The following is a 16,662-nucleotide window of genomic DNA, read 5'->3' on the forward strand; positions in this document are numbered from 1 at the left end:
CATCTTTAAATTGTTACCATAACCATGATCTTCTCTCACTGTTGTTGTTTTGTTGCTGTTCTTGTTGTTTTTTACATTCTTTTCGACAAGAATGAGTAGATAATATAGCTCTAAGACTCAGATTTCTTTTAAGTGTCTGTGTATTCTATCACTGTACTTGAAAAATTCAAAACGTTTTCTAGCACTACGAATTTTTCTGTAAAAATCTCACTAATGCCCCAGTTCAAGAATAACAAATTTAAGTTTAATGAACTCAAGTTTAATAGACTTAACTAATACCAACATATTATTTCAGGTGCTCTCCTTTTCCAAAACAAAATTTACTTGGGAAATCAAAACAATTTCACTTACCCGGATTTTTTTTTTGCCATTATCATTAGTCACCTAACACTAAAATAGAATAATAACAGAATTTGTTGTTGTCTTCAAAGAAAAAGTTGTCTAATTTTGCTTTTCAAAGATCATCATTCCTATTTTATTTTACAAAGTAAACTTAAACACTTTAAGTTTTAAATCCTTCTTTTCTTTTCTTTCACTCTCTCTTTTCTTTCTTTCTTTCTTCCCACTTAAGATTTATACTAACAACAGCTTTGAAGGAAATTAGTGAAAACCAGCTAGAACAAGAGAATTCAGGTTTAAATATCATTGCAGACTAGGTTTTCATCGGGGGTTTTTCTGCTTCAAAGAAACACAACTCTGAATAAACATAATTTTTACTGCCTTGCTAGGTCTTCAGGGAGTGTGGACCATCTTCACAGGTCCAAAAGAAAAAAAGTGAGAAAAGAAACAAACTTAAAATAGAAACAGGGAACAGTAGGCCTAAATGAAGAGATTGCAACCAGGAGCTTAAGCCTTGGATCATCAGCAAGGTGGAGGCACCAATGCTAGGCTGTTAGACAAAACTGGACAACAGACAAGGAGAATACCTCAGGATGGTAACTATCCTTGTTTCCACCTTCAGGAACAAACAGAAATCTCCGGAGGAAAGAATCTTCAGTTTAGGTCTTCAGAATGCCAGTAGTTTAGCAACAGCAAAAAATGAGGTGACACATTGGGGAGGGTATGTGCTTTGGTGAGTGCTGTGAATGTGTAAACCTGGTGATTCACAGACCTGTACCCCTGGGGATAAAAATATATGTTTATAAAAACTAAAAAATTAAAAAAAAATGAGGTGACAATAAAAGGTTGCCAAACATAAAAATGAAACAAGTCACCCTGAGGGAGAACCACCCGAGTAGCAAATACCAGATTTAGATCTCTAAGGACTCCAGATACTGAAATTCTTGGATAAGGACATATAATAATGAAATCGAAATTAAAGAGCTAAAAATCAAAAATCTGAAAATGAGCAAGCACCAAAATCTATTAAAAATTACCAGGCAGTTAAAAAAATGTTTTGGAAAAAAAAATCTATATTAAAATTAAAAACTCAATGAATGGGTTATATAGAAAGTGGGCACACCCTGATTAGAAACATTCACATTAAAATCAAGAATATGCAAGAATATGTTAATGAAGGCACCTGGGTGGCTCAGTGGGTTAAAGCCTCTGCTTTCAGCTCAGGTCATGATCTCAGGGTCCTAGGATCAAGCCCCAGGTCAAGCTGTCTGCTGGGCAGGGAGCCTAATTCCCTTCCTCTGCCTCTCTACCTACTTGTGGTCTCTGTCTGTCAAAAAAATAAATTAAAAAAAAAAAAACCTAAAAAAAAAAAAAAAAGAATGTGTTAATGTGTCTCCTTTAAAAAGTAGGAAAAACCTGAACAAGGAATGGGAAAGACATTTGTACATGATTTTTTTTTTCTGAAAGACAGTTAAAAGAATGAATAAATGGAGAAAAACAGGGTGTGGTTTCTCAGTATTTTAAAGATGTCAAATATCATATTCATGAAATTTCAACCCAAGTACTTTCATGAAACATGAATATTGATCCTAAAATATACTTGGTTTATAAAGGATAAAATGCAGAAGATAGTTAAAATTGAAAAAGGAAAACAAGAAGTAGAAAATGCCCCACCATCAAAATATAGGGGCCTGGGTGGCTCTCAGTCCGTTCAGCCTCTGCCTTCAGCTCAGGTCATGATCCTAGGGTCCTGGGATTGAGCCCCGCATTGGGCTTCCTGCTCAACAGAGAGTCTGCTTCTCCCTCTTCCTCTGCCTCTCCCCCTGCTTGTGTTCACACACTCTCTCTCTCAAATAAATAAATAAAATCTTTAAAAAAATACACACACACACATATGTATACAATAAAGTTATGCTAGTTAAATGATATGTTATGTAGGAAAAGACAAATAGACTAATGGAAAGAATAAAACACCCAGAAACAAATTCATATATATATGGCAACTCAAATGATAACAAACGGCATTTCAAACCAGGGAGAGACAAATTATTCAAAAAATAGTCTTGGCTATCCATTTGTAGAAAAAAAAAAAAAAAACTTCACACAAAATAAACCACAAAGGTAAATGCAAACTATATTTATTCAACTACAGAAAAACTATTAGCAGAAATAAAGAATATTTTTATAAAAATGAAGTGTAGAAGACATTTTTTTTTCAAGATTTTATTTATTTATTTGACAGACAAAAATCACAAGTAGGTGGAGAGGCAGGCAGGGGTGGGGGGGGCAGACTCCCCACCAAGCAGAGAGCCTGATGCGGGGCTCAATCCCAGGACCCTGGAATCATGACCTGAGCCAAAGGCAGAGGCTTAACCCACTGAGCCACCCAGGCGCCACTGTAGAAGACATTCTTAAGCAAGATAAAAAATCCAGAGCCACAAAGAAAATCATTTCTTAGACTCAACTTCATAAAAAGTTTAAATTTGTTTAAAACAACAAACAAACAAAGAAAGCGACTTTTGAATGAGGGGATGCCTGGGTGTCTCAGTGGATGAAGCCTCTGCCTTTGGCTTAGGTCATGATCTCAGAGTCCTGGGATTGAGCCCCACATCAGGCTACTTGCTCAGCAGGGAGCCTTTTTCTCCTTCTGTCTGCTTCCCTCGGCCTGATGCTCCTTCTGCTTGTGTTCTCTCTCTCTCTCTGACAAATAAATAGATAAAATCTTTAAAAAAAAAAAAAAAACTTGTGAATGAGAAAAAGAACACAAAATTAAAAGACATATGCTTGAAATAAGTAAAATATTTGCATCATCTATAATAAAGGATAATCAAAATATTTTTCAAACTACTACAAATCAATAAGAAAAAGACAGAGTTCATAAGAGAGGGCATGATTAGCTCATTATTAGCTAATGCACCAAAAAACAATAAATAAATGAATATAAATGGATTTGAAAAAAGAAACTCATCCTAATTTTTTATCCATCAGATTCACGTGTACACAAAATAGGGAAACACATTAACAGTATCCATTATTGACAAGACTATGGGAGAAACAGGCACCTTTACACACCTTTGGTGAGTATACCAATGGGTACAATGTTTCTAGATCTAAATCAGCAGCATCTTAACAGCTTCTTTAAGAAGAATATTCCCCGGCAATTGCCCTCCTGGGTATTTACCCCAAAGATACAAATGTAGTGATCGGTAGTGGCACCTGCATTCCAGTGTTTATAGAAGCAATGTTCACAGTAGCCAAACTCCGGGATGAACCGAGATGTCCATCAGCAGATGAATGGAGAAAGATGTGGTGTATATATACAATGGAATATTACTTAGCCAGAAAGTTTGAAACCTTACCATTCAAATCAACGTGGATGGACCATAGGCCTATGTAAAGTCACACAGAAACATCTCTAGGAGCTATTATTAAGGGAAAATCAAGTTGCAGAAAAATATGTCTTATTTGATACCATTTACCCAAAAACTAATAATAAATACTACCTTGTATTTGTACACATACATAGGATGGTATACATAGTAATATATTGTATTGTGTTATAACTTATTATATGTAAAAATATAATAATATAATATATGTATATAATATTATTTGTATATGATATATAATACAGTTGACCCTTGAACAACATGGGCTTGAACTGCACTGGTCCACTCATATGTGAATTTTTTTTATAAATACAGTACTATATATGTGTTTTCCCTTCCTTATGATTTTCTTAGCATTGTCTTTTGTCCATCTGACTTTTTTTTAGACTCACACATAAAATATATAAAATATAAAATAGTTGTTAATCAACTATTTATTTTATTAGTAAGGCTTCTAATCAACAGTGGGCTATTGGTAGTTAAGTTCTTAAGGAGTGAAAAGTTGTACATGACTTTTCAACTGTGTGCCCCAACCCCCATGTTGTTCAAGGGTCAATGGTATATTAAAATATAAATTATGAGAAGATATGCACAAGTGTTAATAACGACTATTTCTTGGGAGAGGAACTGATTTGAAGGGGAAGTGAACAAAAAGAATATTCACTTTTATGCACTACATGCGTCCCCATTTGCAATTTTTATGTAACAGCATTAATCATTTACTTATATATTTTAAACAAAATGAAAACGGCTTTGCTTCCAGATGAACAGAGGGAAGCTGAGGAGGAAGAGTATGTAGAAAGGGAAGACAAACAGGTAAGTCATTACACAAAAGGCTCACTTTGTATTTTCCTTACTAACTTTGAAGCCACAATGTAGAAATTGGGCTCTGGGAAAAATCAGAACCTCCAAAGAAGGACTGTTACAAAGCAATCTGATTCTGGCGGCCAAATCAGGGTGAACAGCCCAGAAAGAGTTAGGAGCAACAGAAGAGCTTAATCAAGCCCACTATTTACAATGTCAGCCCCCAGAGAGCTCTCCCCTAGGCTTTGAAAAACCTTCCAGTCCAGGGGCCCCTGGATGGCTCAGCTCATGCTCCCAGAGGCTTGCGATGGAGCCCTGCATCAGGCTCTCTGCTCATCAGGGAGCCTGCTTCCCCCTCTGTCTCTCTGCCTGCCTCTCTGCCTACTTGTGATCTGTCTGTCAAATAAAGAAAACCTTAAAAAAAAAAAAACAAAGAAAGAAAGAAAGAAAAAGAAAAAAAGAAAACCCTTCCACTCCCCATGGTAATTTCTCCTCCAAATCCCCAAGTTACTGTCTCCCAGCAGGGCCTTGTCATCAGTGAAAGTCTAAAGGTGCAAAACAAAGTACAATTGGACTACCATTTAGTATGATGCCAACTTCTATAGGGAAAAATTTATTTAATCATCACTGCAAAATAGTAACAGACCAGTCTTCCAAAAAACAACTTGAGTCTCAGATCATTTTTGGAAAAAATTATTTAGCTCTAGATTGCTTTGGTCTGAAATTCTCTAATACAGCAATTTATTGACCAAAGTATGATTCATTCAAAGGCTCTTTGAAAAAAAGATGTGCTCTTTCATTTTCTCTGTTCCTTAACTTAACCCTAATTCCATAAAACATCCAAAAGAATTGTACAGCAATAAAGCAAAGGCTTAACCTGATTGCAGAAAGCCCTGTTGTTTGTTGTAAAGACATAAAGATGATGATTACTATGCCTTTATCAAAGTGAAATGGATTTAGACTAATGTAAAAGACAGCATGACAAACTTTATTATAATGCAATCGTTTACAAGTCAAAGGAAAAACAGAATGATAAAACAGCTTTGGAAGAGCCTTGGTAGTCTTAACATTGAGGATACCTATACACAATCCATTCTGACTCCAATGACTTTTTTTTCTCACTTGCTTTTAAAGTGATTAAAAAACAACAACAACAACAAACTTTTGTGCACTAAAACTACAGTGGTTAACTGATGTCAGCCTGCTGTGACCAACTCAAAAGATCTCAAGGAGAAATACAAAACAAGAAGAATCAGAAAACCAGGTAAGCAGAAGCATACAGGCAGTATTTTTGAAAAATCATATATGATAGAAACATAGATATTAAGATGACCTAAGGGGTCTTTCACAAGTGAATGCGGGGATCAGCAAACCTTAATTTTTACACCAAACAAATTATATCTTCTGATGCAATTATACCTTGGAGAACTAGTGTTGAGTAGTTCTCAACATAAAATCCCCTGTAAACTGACAAACTTTGGAGCAGTTCTTTAGAACAAGCTGATACAATGTCTCCCAAGCTATAGTCTTCAGTAAAATGAGTAAAACATTTACTAACCTACTTTAAGAATTTTTTTCAGTGAACACTTTCATGGAATTCTATAATGATAAAATACCTGGTTTGGTTTTGTTTTGTTTTTCATATTTATATCTTAGAAAGACTCAATCACTTAAGATTTATTGAGAATGTGTTTGGCACAATCCAAAAAAGATACAGTCCTTAACTTCATGAATCCCAACAATTAGTTGAATTACACTATTTGATATATTATATTCAACATGTGTTTAGTATACATTAATATGAGCTATGTCCCAGGAAACACACACACAAAAATGAATTCAACCAATAATTTTTGCTTTTAAGGACTCAAAATCTAGTAAGAGATACATATATAACCTTTTTTTTTTTAAGATTTTATTTATTTATTTATTTATTTGACAGAGAGAGAGATCACAAGTAGGCAGAGAGGCAGGCAGAGAAAGAGAGAGGAGGAAGCAGGCTCCCCGCTGAGCAGAGAGCCCGATGCGGGACTCGATCCCAGGACCCCGAGACCATGACCTGAGCCGAAGGCAGCGGCTTAACCCACTGAGCCACCCAGGTGCCCATATATAACCTTTGAGTATACAAAACCCATTATGTTAAACTTGGTACTGGCAGTTATAACAAAGTGTTCAAAGATCTCAAAAAATAAAACAACTAAATGTAACTAAGACATTTAAAAAAGTTTTCAGTCTGAATGTTTTGGTACTTTAGATTCATAGTAATATGTCTTCACTTCAAACTGTCAACAAATAACGATTAAGCAAACAGGACAAGGTGCCAGGCACTGCGATGGATACCGAGTATTTAAACTGAAAAGATATCACCTCTGGTTAAGGAAGCAAACCAACAACTTTGATACAACAGGATACATGCTCTAATGAGAGACATACAAGGGCAGTTGGAGTGCAGAGGAGGAAACAGCTAGGTCTGTGTGAAAGACTCCAAAAAGTCTGAAACTTTGAGGATAAACAGGCATTTGCCAATTGATCATCAAGGAGAGGGAACCAAAGACAGAAGAGCTTGCTGCTGAGCCGGGAGGCAGCATGGTGGGGAGAGCCAAAGGTACGATATGGCTGGAGCATTAAATGAAAAAAAGAGAAAAGCAGGAAATAAAGTAGGGCTAACAGACTGAGGGAGGGCTTTGTACAAAAGTTTAAGAATTCTGGAGTTGATTTAGACCGAGAATTGGATGGAGTGCTAAAACGGTTGGTTTTGGTTTTTGGGGTTTTGTTTTTTGTTTTTTGTTTTTTACAAACCACTTCACTAGCAGGATAAGGGGTAGATTAGAGTCAGACCGGTCTGAAAGTAGGGAGACAGTTAGAAAAACTTTGCAAAATTTTGGGCAAAAGAAGATGAAGTTTTGAATTAGAACAGTGGCAGCTGAGAGGTGAGGCTGATAAACCTATTTCGATGATGGAATCAACCAGAATTGAGAGAAGATTTACCAACAGGTGATAGAGTAAAATAAGCAAGTTTGGCAGGATTTGTGGGGGGGGGGGAGCTTAGGAGTAGAAGAGGAGTTCCTATTTAATTTTTATATATATACACATTGCTTTAGAATAAAATAAAAAGTCAGATTCACTGTAAGTCTTAGAGGCTGTCCTTCTCTTACAACCGAACATCTTGAAATCTAGTGTATGTTACCTGGATCTATAAAATCAAGAATTATGGAAAATGAAAGTTTTACAGAGAAACAAGTGACAAGATTATGAGAGATTAAGACTACCTGGTTCTGGCATCGTGTTTTTTTCCCCACCATATTTAAGATATCCCATAAATATCTCCAAAGAGAAATGGGCTGATATACATAACTGAAATGTTCTTAATATACCTAATAGTCTTCGGATTAACTTTGATTTCTAAACCACTGAGTTTCCTCAATATCAAAGCAACCATAGCTAATTAGCTGTGCCTCTTCCATGTCTTACCATTACCAACCAACACTTCCTCATCTCCATTTGTTTTTTCTATTGAATAGGTGAGAACTCTAGAAACTCTCACTATGTAACCTTTTAAGAATACAGTTATAAGGATTAAATCCATGAGTATACAGTTTAAAGTTTTTTAATGAAATACTTTGTTCAGTTGCCCAGGACTATGCTTAAGTTACCATAAATATCTTTTCCAAATATAGATTTCTGAAGCCATCGTATTTAGCCAGTGTATTTTAAAAATCCACACCAACCCTCAGAGAAATTCAGGACCACAGATAGATTTAGGTAGGAACTGAGGAGGAAGAACTAAATAAATTAAATGTACAATGTTACTTACTTTATCTTTGGAGAAGCTAAAAAGTTGTTTTCTTGCAGCGAAGAATTGGACAGCTATCACACTGGCTGAGTGACCCCAAAGGATACCAACTGGCTTAGAGACAACATAGGGGTTCCAAAGGCAAACTTTTTTGTTGATGCCAGCAGTTGCTAATCAGAATTAGAAGGACAAAAAGTGATGTCAGTAATACGAACAACCCACACAATTCTTTTTTTTTTTTAATGAACATTTTAATGTTATGTATAACAGAACATTATGAATACAATACACAATTCCTATTTTGAAATGAATGTGTGTCACATATCTGGGGGTTGAGATAATCAATGAGTCAATGAAATGGTTGATATTGGGGTCGTTCAAACTCAGTTGGCTAACCCAGCCTTCTCTAATAGGTCTCTAATTCTCTTTGAAAGGTGGATAGTGGCATATTCGTGAGTTCAAATTCAAGGTATCTTCTACCATGATTGTCAGGCATGATCATTAGAGATTTTAGGGACTCAGCCTCAGTAGTTGATATCGCTATTCTTCCTATGAGCAATTACTGAATGAGGCTTAAATTAATCTGACCCATTCCAAAGGCCGTGTATGTTCATTCTCTGTCACTACCCTATTAATTTTTAATGCCTCATTTTTACAATGCTTGAACTAATACATAGATAGATAGATATTATATAACAAATTAACAGCTTTCAACATGTCACATAATTTAAGTAGTTAACCTTGAAGACTTTACAGCTTATTTCTTCAGCTAACATGTAGTCTTTGATATCCAAAAAAATAAACTCTCGTTTAGGCTAAAATTCAGGTAATCTGAAAATGCTCAAAAAGCACTGGAGGTTGTATCCTGAAAGAGGAGAAACGTCTTCCATCGCCTTTCTGGCGCAGGTGCATTCCCGGTGGCGGTGGCAGTGCGGGCAGCAGGGGCCGCGGCATGTGGAGCATTTGGTGATGTCAGAAAGATGGCAGAAGAGCAGACAGGGCACCAATACTGTCTTCCTCCTCTGTACCATCTTACACCCCCACAGATTCTTTTTTTTTTTTTTTTAAGATTTATTTATTTGACAGAGAGCAATTACAAGTAGGCAGCGAGGCAAGCAGAGAGAGAAGGGGAAGCAGGGTCCCCACCGAGCAGAGAGCCTGATGTGGGGCTCGATGCCAGGACCCTGAGACCATGGCCTGAACCAAAGCCAGAGGCTTAACCCACTGAGCCACCCAGGTGCCCCACTCCCACAGATTCTAATAAAAACATTGGGGCACTTTCTCATATTTTCACCCCCATGTAGTTGCTATGTGCCGCTTGTCCTAATGCATCATTATCAGACATTCTTCAGCAATAAAATGTGAGCTGTTCGAGTCAGTCTCTCTGGCAATAAAGCAACAAGGTGGAGTGGCTCCCTGCATACCAATATGCATCCCAGACTATTTATGAGGCCCTCATAGTTATCATGATTTATTTTACATACCAATTAAATTGAGCTGAGAGTGGTAATCAAAAGCATGAATGCCCTCGGCAACGTTGAAGGATGTCATTTTAAGATGCTTTTTTGATTTCTCTCTCCAAGCCAGTACCACCGTGTTTGTATTGCTGGTCGTACTGGAAATGAAAGCATCTAACGATGCATCATAAGTAACTGATAAAAAAAAGAAAGAAAGAAAAGGATCTTCAGTTGGTCTCTCACAAAACATGACCAAAACAGAACTGTTTTAATACCTGAAGTCAAAAACGAACCCAGATTTTGATCACACAGCCTGATGTGCAGGGAATACCTCACTAATGAATGCCTCCCCCTCCTCCATTAAAGAATTTAAAATTAGAAGTCACAGCTAAGTCTGCATTCAGACATTTTACCCAATCTCAGGATGCCTTGAAATTTTTTTCAGTGGGAACACATGGCAGGAAACAACGTTAGTCACAATAATCATATGGGATTCTGGAGATTTAAGATGAGTAACTGGCCAAATTCCTGGGTTCTGCCTCATGGATCTGAAGCAGACAAATGGGAGCTTATCAGCCATCTGCTGCTCCCCGAGGTCCAGCTCATGCCCAAACCATGGTTTATTTAAGTCATGACTGGTCTAGAATGCCAGACCTCAAAGCCTGGCACAAACATGGCCAGACTCAAGCAAATGACTGTTTTTGTAGGATGTATTCGTACATCATCCTGGATGACCCAACACCATCTTCTGGGGAGCAAAATTCCACTCCCCGACCAAGGAAAGTGATCTTGCTGCCTTTTGTCAGGAGGATCTCTCCATTTCTGTCAGACCCACTGGCTCCAAAAAGCAATTAGCTCTTATCCTCTAGAAGAGTATTCTTATCTCCTCCTTTTTTCTCCATCCTTTACTGTCATCTGTCTTTCTTTCAAAAGAGAAAGTGGGGGAGAGAGACAGAGAGGATGAAGGGAGGGAGAGAGGGAGGGACAAACCTAAGAAGTGATCAGGTCCTATAAAGGTGAGCCCTCTGAGCCTCTGAGCAATTAATTTCCAGGTCATAAAGGTTTCTGAGCACCTGCTGCTCCCCTGTTGCTACTTTACAGGAAGTCCCAACAGTCTGAAATCTGATGGCAATTGTTCTCGTAGGAAGCAACCTCCCTGAAAATACTCCCTTTGTTTACAGAAAATGCTGAGGGTTATTGCAACTTGACTCAGTGAAGCAATATTAGAAGATCTAAAGTGTATAACAACACTATAATTATATCTTCCATTCCATGAAAATTTCATAATATCATTACAATACAATCAAAATAAAGTATTTCCACCCAGAAAATTACTTTGTCATGTGTTCCCGCATTATATCCAACTATCATCTTCAGTTTCGAGGCTATAAAGAAAAACATATAAAAAACTACATTCTGCTCTGGTATTCAAAGTATTGCTTTTAGATTTGAATCTGCAGGCTACCAAGTGACATTTATGGGCCTGTAGTGTTACATCTCAGAGGCTCAACAATTCACACTTTTATTTCTAGACCAAGATATAACTTGTATCTGATTAGATTGTGGAATGCCAGAGCTCCTGAGAATGTCTGAGTAAGAAGAGGTGAGGGGAAAGCCATTTCCTTAAAATCAAATTATCTGATAAATAAAAATGTGTTCCTCACTTCTGGAAGACAGCAAAGGTTATGATGAAAAAGTTTTTAAAATATCAAGTGAGGGAATGGGCTGAACTGATAAAATAAAATGATTTGTTTTTAATACTCTCAGTGAGTTTGAAGATTGGTAGAGGAAAAACATTTTTTAAATTACTTTTAGATAATATTTTGAGGGGAAAAAAAGACAACCTGATCATGTCTCTCCATTAAGATGCTCACTTTCCATGCTTCCGCTCTTTGCCACTTAGTCATAAAAAAAGGCATTAAGGGGACTGCCATGGATCCCTCTCCTCATTCGTGCTGTTGAAATGACCCCGCGTAATGACAATTAGGTAATGTGGGAAAAGTGATTTGAAAATGAAAAATGATACCTGAAAACCAAGTAAGTAATGCTATTAGGTGAAGCTGAAGTAAGCTTGAACGAGGCCACTCTGCATCATCTGCCAACAGGTAGAAGCTGGAGCAGAGTAGAAAATTGGGCCATTTCTAACCAGGAGTTCTTATGATCATTTTCCAAGCCTTTTTGCCTTATGAGTTGTAGGAATTAAGAAAACACCCTACCTTGAACTTTCTTGATGTTCTTTTGCTTGAGGGTGTTTGTTTTCGGTTGCATTTCTTACTTGGAAGTTGGAGTCCCACTCTCTGAGAGGACCACAGGGCCCTCTACATTCTGAGCAACTACCATCTCAAGAAGGAAAGATAGAAAGAATAACCCTCTCTATTTCATTTTTAAAAATCAAAATGCATCTAATTCAGTACTGTTGAGCACATTATAATAATGCAATTCATTTAATAACTTCTCAAAATACTGATTCGACCCATGTTCATGATACAAACGAACCTTCACCTTCTACCATGCTATTAAATGAGCTTCAGGAAGAGACCTCTTTCTTCAAACCTAGGCCACCAGCCTAAAACTCTAATTTCAACTGCTTTAAACATAGCAAGAGAACTGGTAAGAAGGACAGGGGTTCTAGCTAACTCAGGGATGTACCATCTTTTTGTCTAGATTCATTTAGATGCAAGGGAGTGGAACAAGGCACAACAAGACGCTAAATGTAATTTCTCTTCCAAACTTGGTCTCTATCGATTGTGAAGGCTTCCTAAGGAAATGTGATCTGGGATCTGTACTCTGAATTCTCTGGTACACCTGCATTAATTAGTGCAGCAATTACTGATTTGGGTATCAGTCTAAACTGTTTTGTACCTTCTCCTAGCCATGGTCGAACCAAGGGGACAAAACACCTTTCAGGGGCATCTGCCTTCAGCTCAGGTCATGATGCCAGCGTCCTGGGATTGAGCCCCACTTCAGGCTCTCTGCTCAGCAGGAAGCCTGTTTCTCCCTCTCCCATTCCCCCTGCTTATGTTCCCTCTCTCATTGTCTCTCTCTCTGTGTCAAATAAATAAATAAAATCTTTTTAAAAAAACCTTCTAACGTAATAAAAAAGAAAATCAATGGTTTTTATTATTGGCAATTTAGTGTTCACTTTTTCAGAAGCTACACTTCTAATCTGTAGTGCCCAAGGTTTCCAATGACATTGTCTATATGAGGCAATTATCTAGGACCAAAAAAGGGAAACTTCTCTGAGATTCAAGACACTTACGTCTTTCCACTATTGCATAAAATCTTGGTCCTTACTTTACAAGCACTTCAGAATGTAATTATTTTTCTATTAAAATATGACACAGAACTACTCAGAAAAGATGAAAACATTTCTCCTTCAAACTTTTAATAAGAAATCTGAACCTTATCTTAAAGCAGTAAGCTAATACTCTTATGTCTGAAACTAAGTTCTTCCTTTGACATTTCAGCTTTATCCTTAGCATATTTGCATACTACTTACATACTTGCTCATGTATTTCTTCCTTTCCTCAATTGTATATTCTTTCCTCACACTAAGAATAAAATCAGCCAAAATATTTCTTGAGGAGTTCTAAGAATATCAATTTATGTTGCTTGGGTTAAAAAAAAAAAAAAAAAAAAAAAAAAAAAAAAAAATATATATATATATATATATATATATATATACACACACACACACACACATACATATATATCAAATGAAACCAACCATTGGTTGCTTACTCCCAGTAGGATCAGTCTTGTGGTCCAGGGAGCATACGTAGTACTAAGCCCACTGTTCTATTTTTGACTCCTGCCCTTCTCTTTCTCCCTGCTTCTTCATTTCAACATTTCTTTCCTTCTCCTCATACTGAAATAACTGAGCTGCAAACAAACAAAAAAAAGTTGTATTTAAGTTTCTAATCTCTATTGCTAAATCTGGACATGGGCATTCATTCACTGGTTAGGACTGAAGTGTGTCCTCCTTTCAGAGGTATCAGGAGAACTCTAAAAATCTAAAAATTGAAATAAGAGAAAATCTTATAAAAACTCTTCACCATTCTATATTCTGTACTTTCTCCTTTTTAAATTATCTTCTCTATTCATTTTCCTCGATATCCATTCATATAGTATTATTAAACTAAATATTTAGGGGCACTTGGGTGGCTCAGTGGGTTAAAGCCTCTGCCTTCCCGCTCAGGGCTCAGGTCATGATCCCAGGGTCCTGGGATCGAGCCCCGTCGGGCTCTCTGCTCAGCAGGGAGCCTGCTTCCCTTCCTCTCTCTCTACCTGGCTCTCTGCCTACTTGTGATCTCTGTCTGTCAAAGAAATAAATAAAATCTTAAAAAAAAAACAACTAAATATTTATAATTTTTTTACCCCAATCACTCTTAACCAGAAGTAACCCCTTATTTAACATAATTCATATCTACTAATATTTATCAGAATTTCTTTTGGTATCTCCCTTTTCTTTTGCAATATTTTTCAATAGTATTTATCCAAGGTCTTTAGTCTATTCAGGCTGCTATAATAAAACAGACTGGGTGGCTTAAATAATAGATGTTTATTTTTCACAGTTTTGGAGACTGGAAAGTCCAAGATCAAGGTGCTGACAGATTCAGTGCCTGGTAAGGGTTCATTTCCTGGTTCATGGGTGGCCTAATTCTTGCTGTGTCCTAACATTAGGAAGAACTGAGAGACTCTCTGGGGTCTCTTATAAGACATGAATTCTATTCATGGGAGCTAAACTCTCCAGACCTAACCACTTCCCAAAGGCACTCTCTTCTAATCCCATCATATTGGGGTTAGAATGTCAACATACAAATTTTGGAGGGGGACACAAATAGTTGGTCCATGACATTCTGTCCCTCCCCCCATCCATACCCTTCTCAAATGCAAATTACACCCAATAGTCTCAAAAGTCTTACTTAATGCATTTCAGCATCAACTCTAGAGTCTAAATTCAAAGTCTCATCTAAATCAGGTAAGTGGGGGGCACCTGTGGCTCAGTGGGTTAAGCCTCTGCCTTCGGCTCAGGTCATGATCTCGGGGTCCTGGGATCAAGCCCAATATCAGGCTCTCTTCTCTGCAGGGAGCCAGCCTGCTTCCTCCTCTCTCTCTGCCTGCCTCTCTGCCTACTTGTGATCTCTCTCTGTGTCAAATAAATAAAATTTTAAAGAATAATAATAATAAAAATAAAAATAAATCAGGTAAGGATAAGATTTAGGATACAATTCATCCTGAGGACAATTCCTTTCCAAGCTGTGAACTTAGGAAATCAAAGAAGTTGTTTACTTCCTGAAAAAGTGGTGGAACAGGCCTGTGATAGGAACTCCCACTGCAAAAGGGAGAAATAGGAAAGAAGAAAGGGGTAATAGATAACAAGGAAATACAAAGTCTAACCGGGAGAACTCCATTAAACCTTAATAGCCAACAATAATCCTCTCTGGCTTGATCTCTGCCTTTCAAATCCACTGGAGTGGCAGTGTTATGCCCATGGCTTGGTGGGTGCTGTCCATACTGTGACAGTGACCCCACCCATGCCATAGTTCTTCAAGTGACCCACTGCTGTTCTGGATCCTCTGAGTGTGGCCACACCACAACTCTCTGCAGAACTCTCACCCCTTAGGAACTAGGGGCTGAGGCAGTCGGCCCCACAGGAACCAGAAAGGCAGCCTCAGCCTTTGAAACCACTTTGCAACATCTTAGAAGAAAAGAAACAGGAACTTGTAGACATGGAAATAAAATCTAGCTAACCTAAAGCACAGTGATTTAAAACAATTCTTTAAAAGACTGAATAAAAATGTATAAGGTCTCCATAATTTGTAGGGTAATATGAAACATCTAAGATATATATAATAGGAGTCCTAAGAAAAAAAAGCAGGGACAGAAAATGTTGGAAAATATAACAATAGAAAAATTTCCAAATTTAATGAAAACCACAGCACCATATATCTAAGAATCTCAATGAGTTCCAAGCAGAATAAGCACACACACATACATACATACACACATACACCAAGAAAACCGAAGCACATCAAAAGTAAGTTGCTAAAAATGAGTGAGAAAGGGAAATATTAACAAAACAATACACATGTGTTAGGTAAGGAGAAGAAAGGACATATCGTATGGTCTAAGAAGATAGTTTCAGTTTTCAGTTTATGTATACATGGGGTTTGCAAGTGAGGCATCCAAATTTCCTATGGGTTTGAGAGTTAATGACAGGCAGGACAAAAGTTCTTATGCAGGTACAAAAATTTTTAGGATTGTTTCACAGTTTGAGGAGCATCTGAAAGCAAGATCTTTTTTTTTTTTTTTAAGATTTTATTTATGTGACAGAGAGAGACACAGCAAGAGAGGGAACACAAGCAGTGGAAGTGGGAGAGGAAGGACCAGGCTTTCCAATGCGGGGCTCAATCCCAGGACCCTGGGATCATGACCTGAGCTGAAGGCAGATGCTTAACAACTGAGCCACCCAGGCGCCCCATGAAAGCAAGATTCTTAAGAAACCAGGAGCAAAGCCCAAATTGAGAACCCTTCAAATCATGTAAGCAAAAATGCATCTAAATTAAATAAAAAAAGAAGCAGAATAAGCAGTTTGGTAAAGGCAAGGGAAGTTTCAGGAACAATAGTGGCGAGAAAGACTGTTCTTTGGTGACAAGATCTGGACTATCCCAGAATAAGGGATCCTTTAGAGATAGTCCACTTTGAAAAGGGGAGCAGGGAAGAATCTGACCATTGGGCCCAAGAGGGCATCCGTGATCTGCAAAGAGAAACTGATGCTTCTGTAGGACATGCGAAAATGACTCATCATTCCACATGTTCAGACCTCAAGTCCTTGAAGATTCCTATTTCAGAAGATTGCTTATTTCTTTCCTAGCTT

At 37.5% G+C, this 16,662-nt stretch overlaps 1 protein-coding gene across 7 annotated transcripts in view; it reads right to left on the reverse strand.

The window, feature by feature from the left end:
- Positions 1-16,662, reverse strand: part of WDR49 (WD repeat domain 49) — a gene marked incomplete at its 5' end in the record, with an annotated part of 130,671 nt that overhangs the window by 83,267 nt on the left and 30,742 nt on the right. For 6 of the 7 annotated variants that reach the window (XR_014314317.1, XM_082741128.1, XM_082741127.1 and 3 more), the window contains 2 exons: positions 8,347-8,495; positions 9,810-9,977. Coding sequence is in view for 6 of the 7 variants with exons in the window: in XM_082741128.1 (XP_082597254.1) it covers positions 8,347-8,495; positions 9,810-9,977 (317 nt within the window). Of the gene's footprint in view, positions 1-8,346; positions 8,496-9,809; positions 9,978-11,998; positions 12,123-13,509; positions 13,553-16,662 lie in introns of those variants that run through there. The other variant, XM_082741130.1, reaches the window with a different exon arrangement.

Source organism: Mustela nivalis, assembly GCF_964662115.1.
Source record: "Mustela nivalis genome assembly, chromosome: 1".
Lineage (NCBI taxonomy): Eukaryota > Metazoa > Chordata > Mammalia > Carnivora > Mustelidae > Mustela > Mustela nivalis.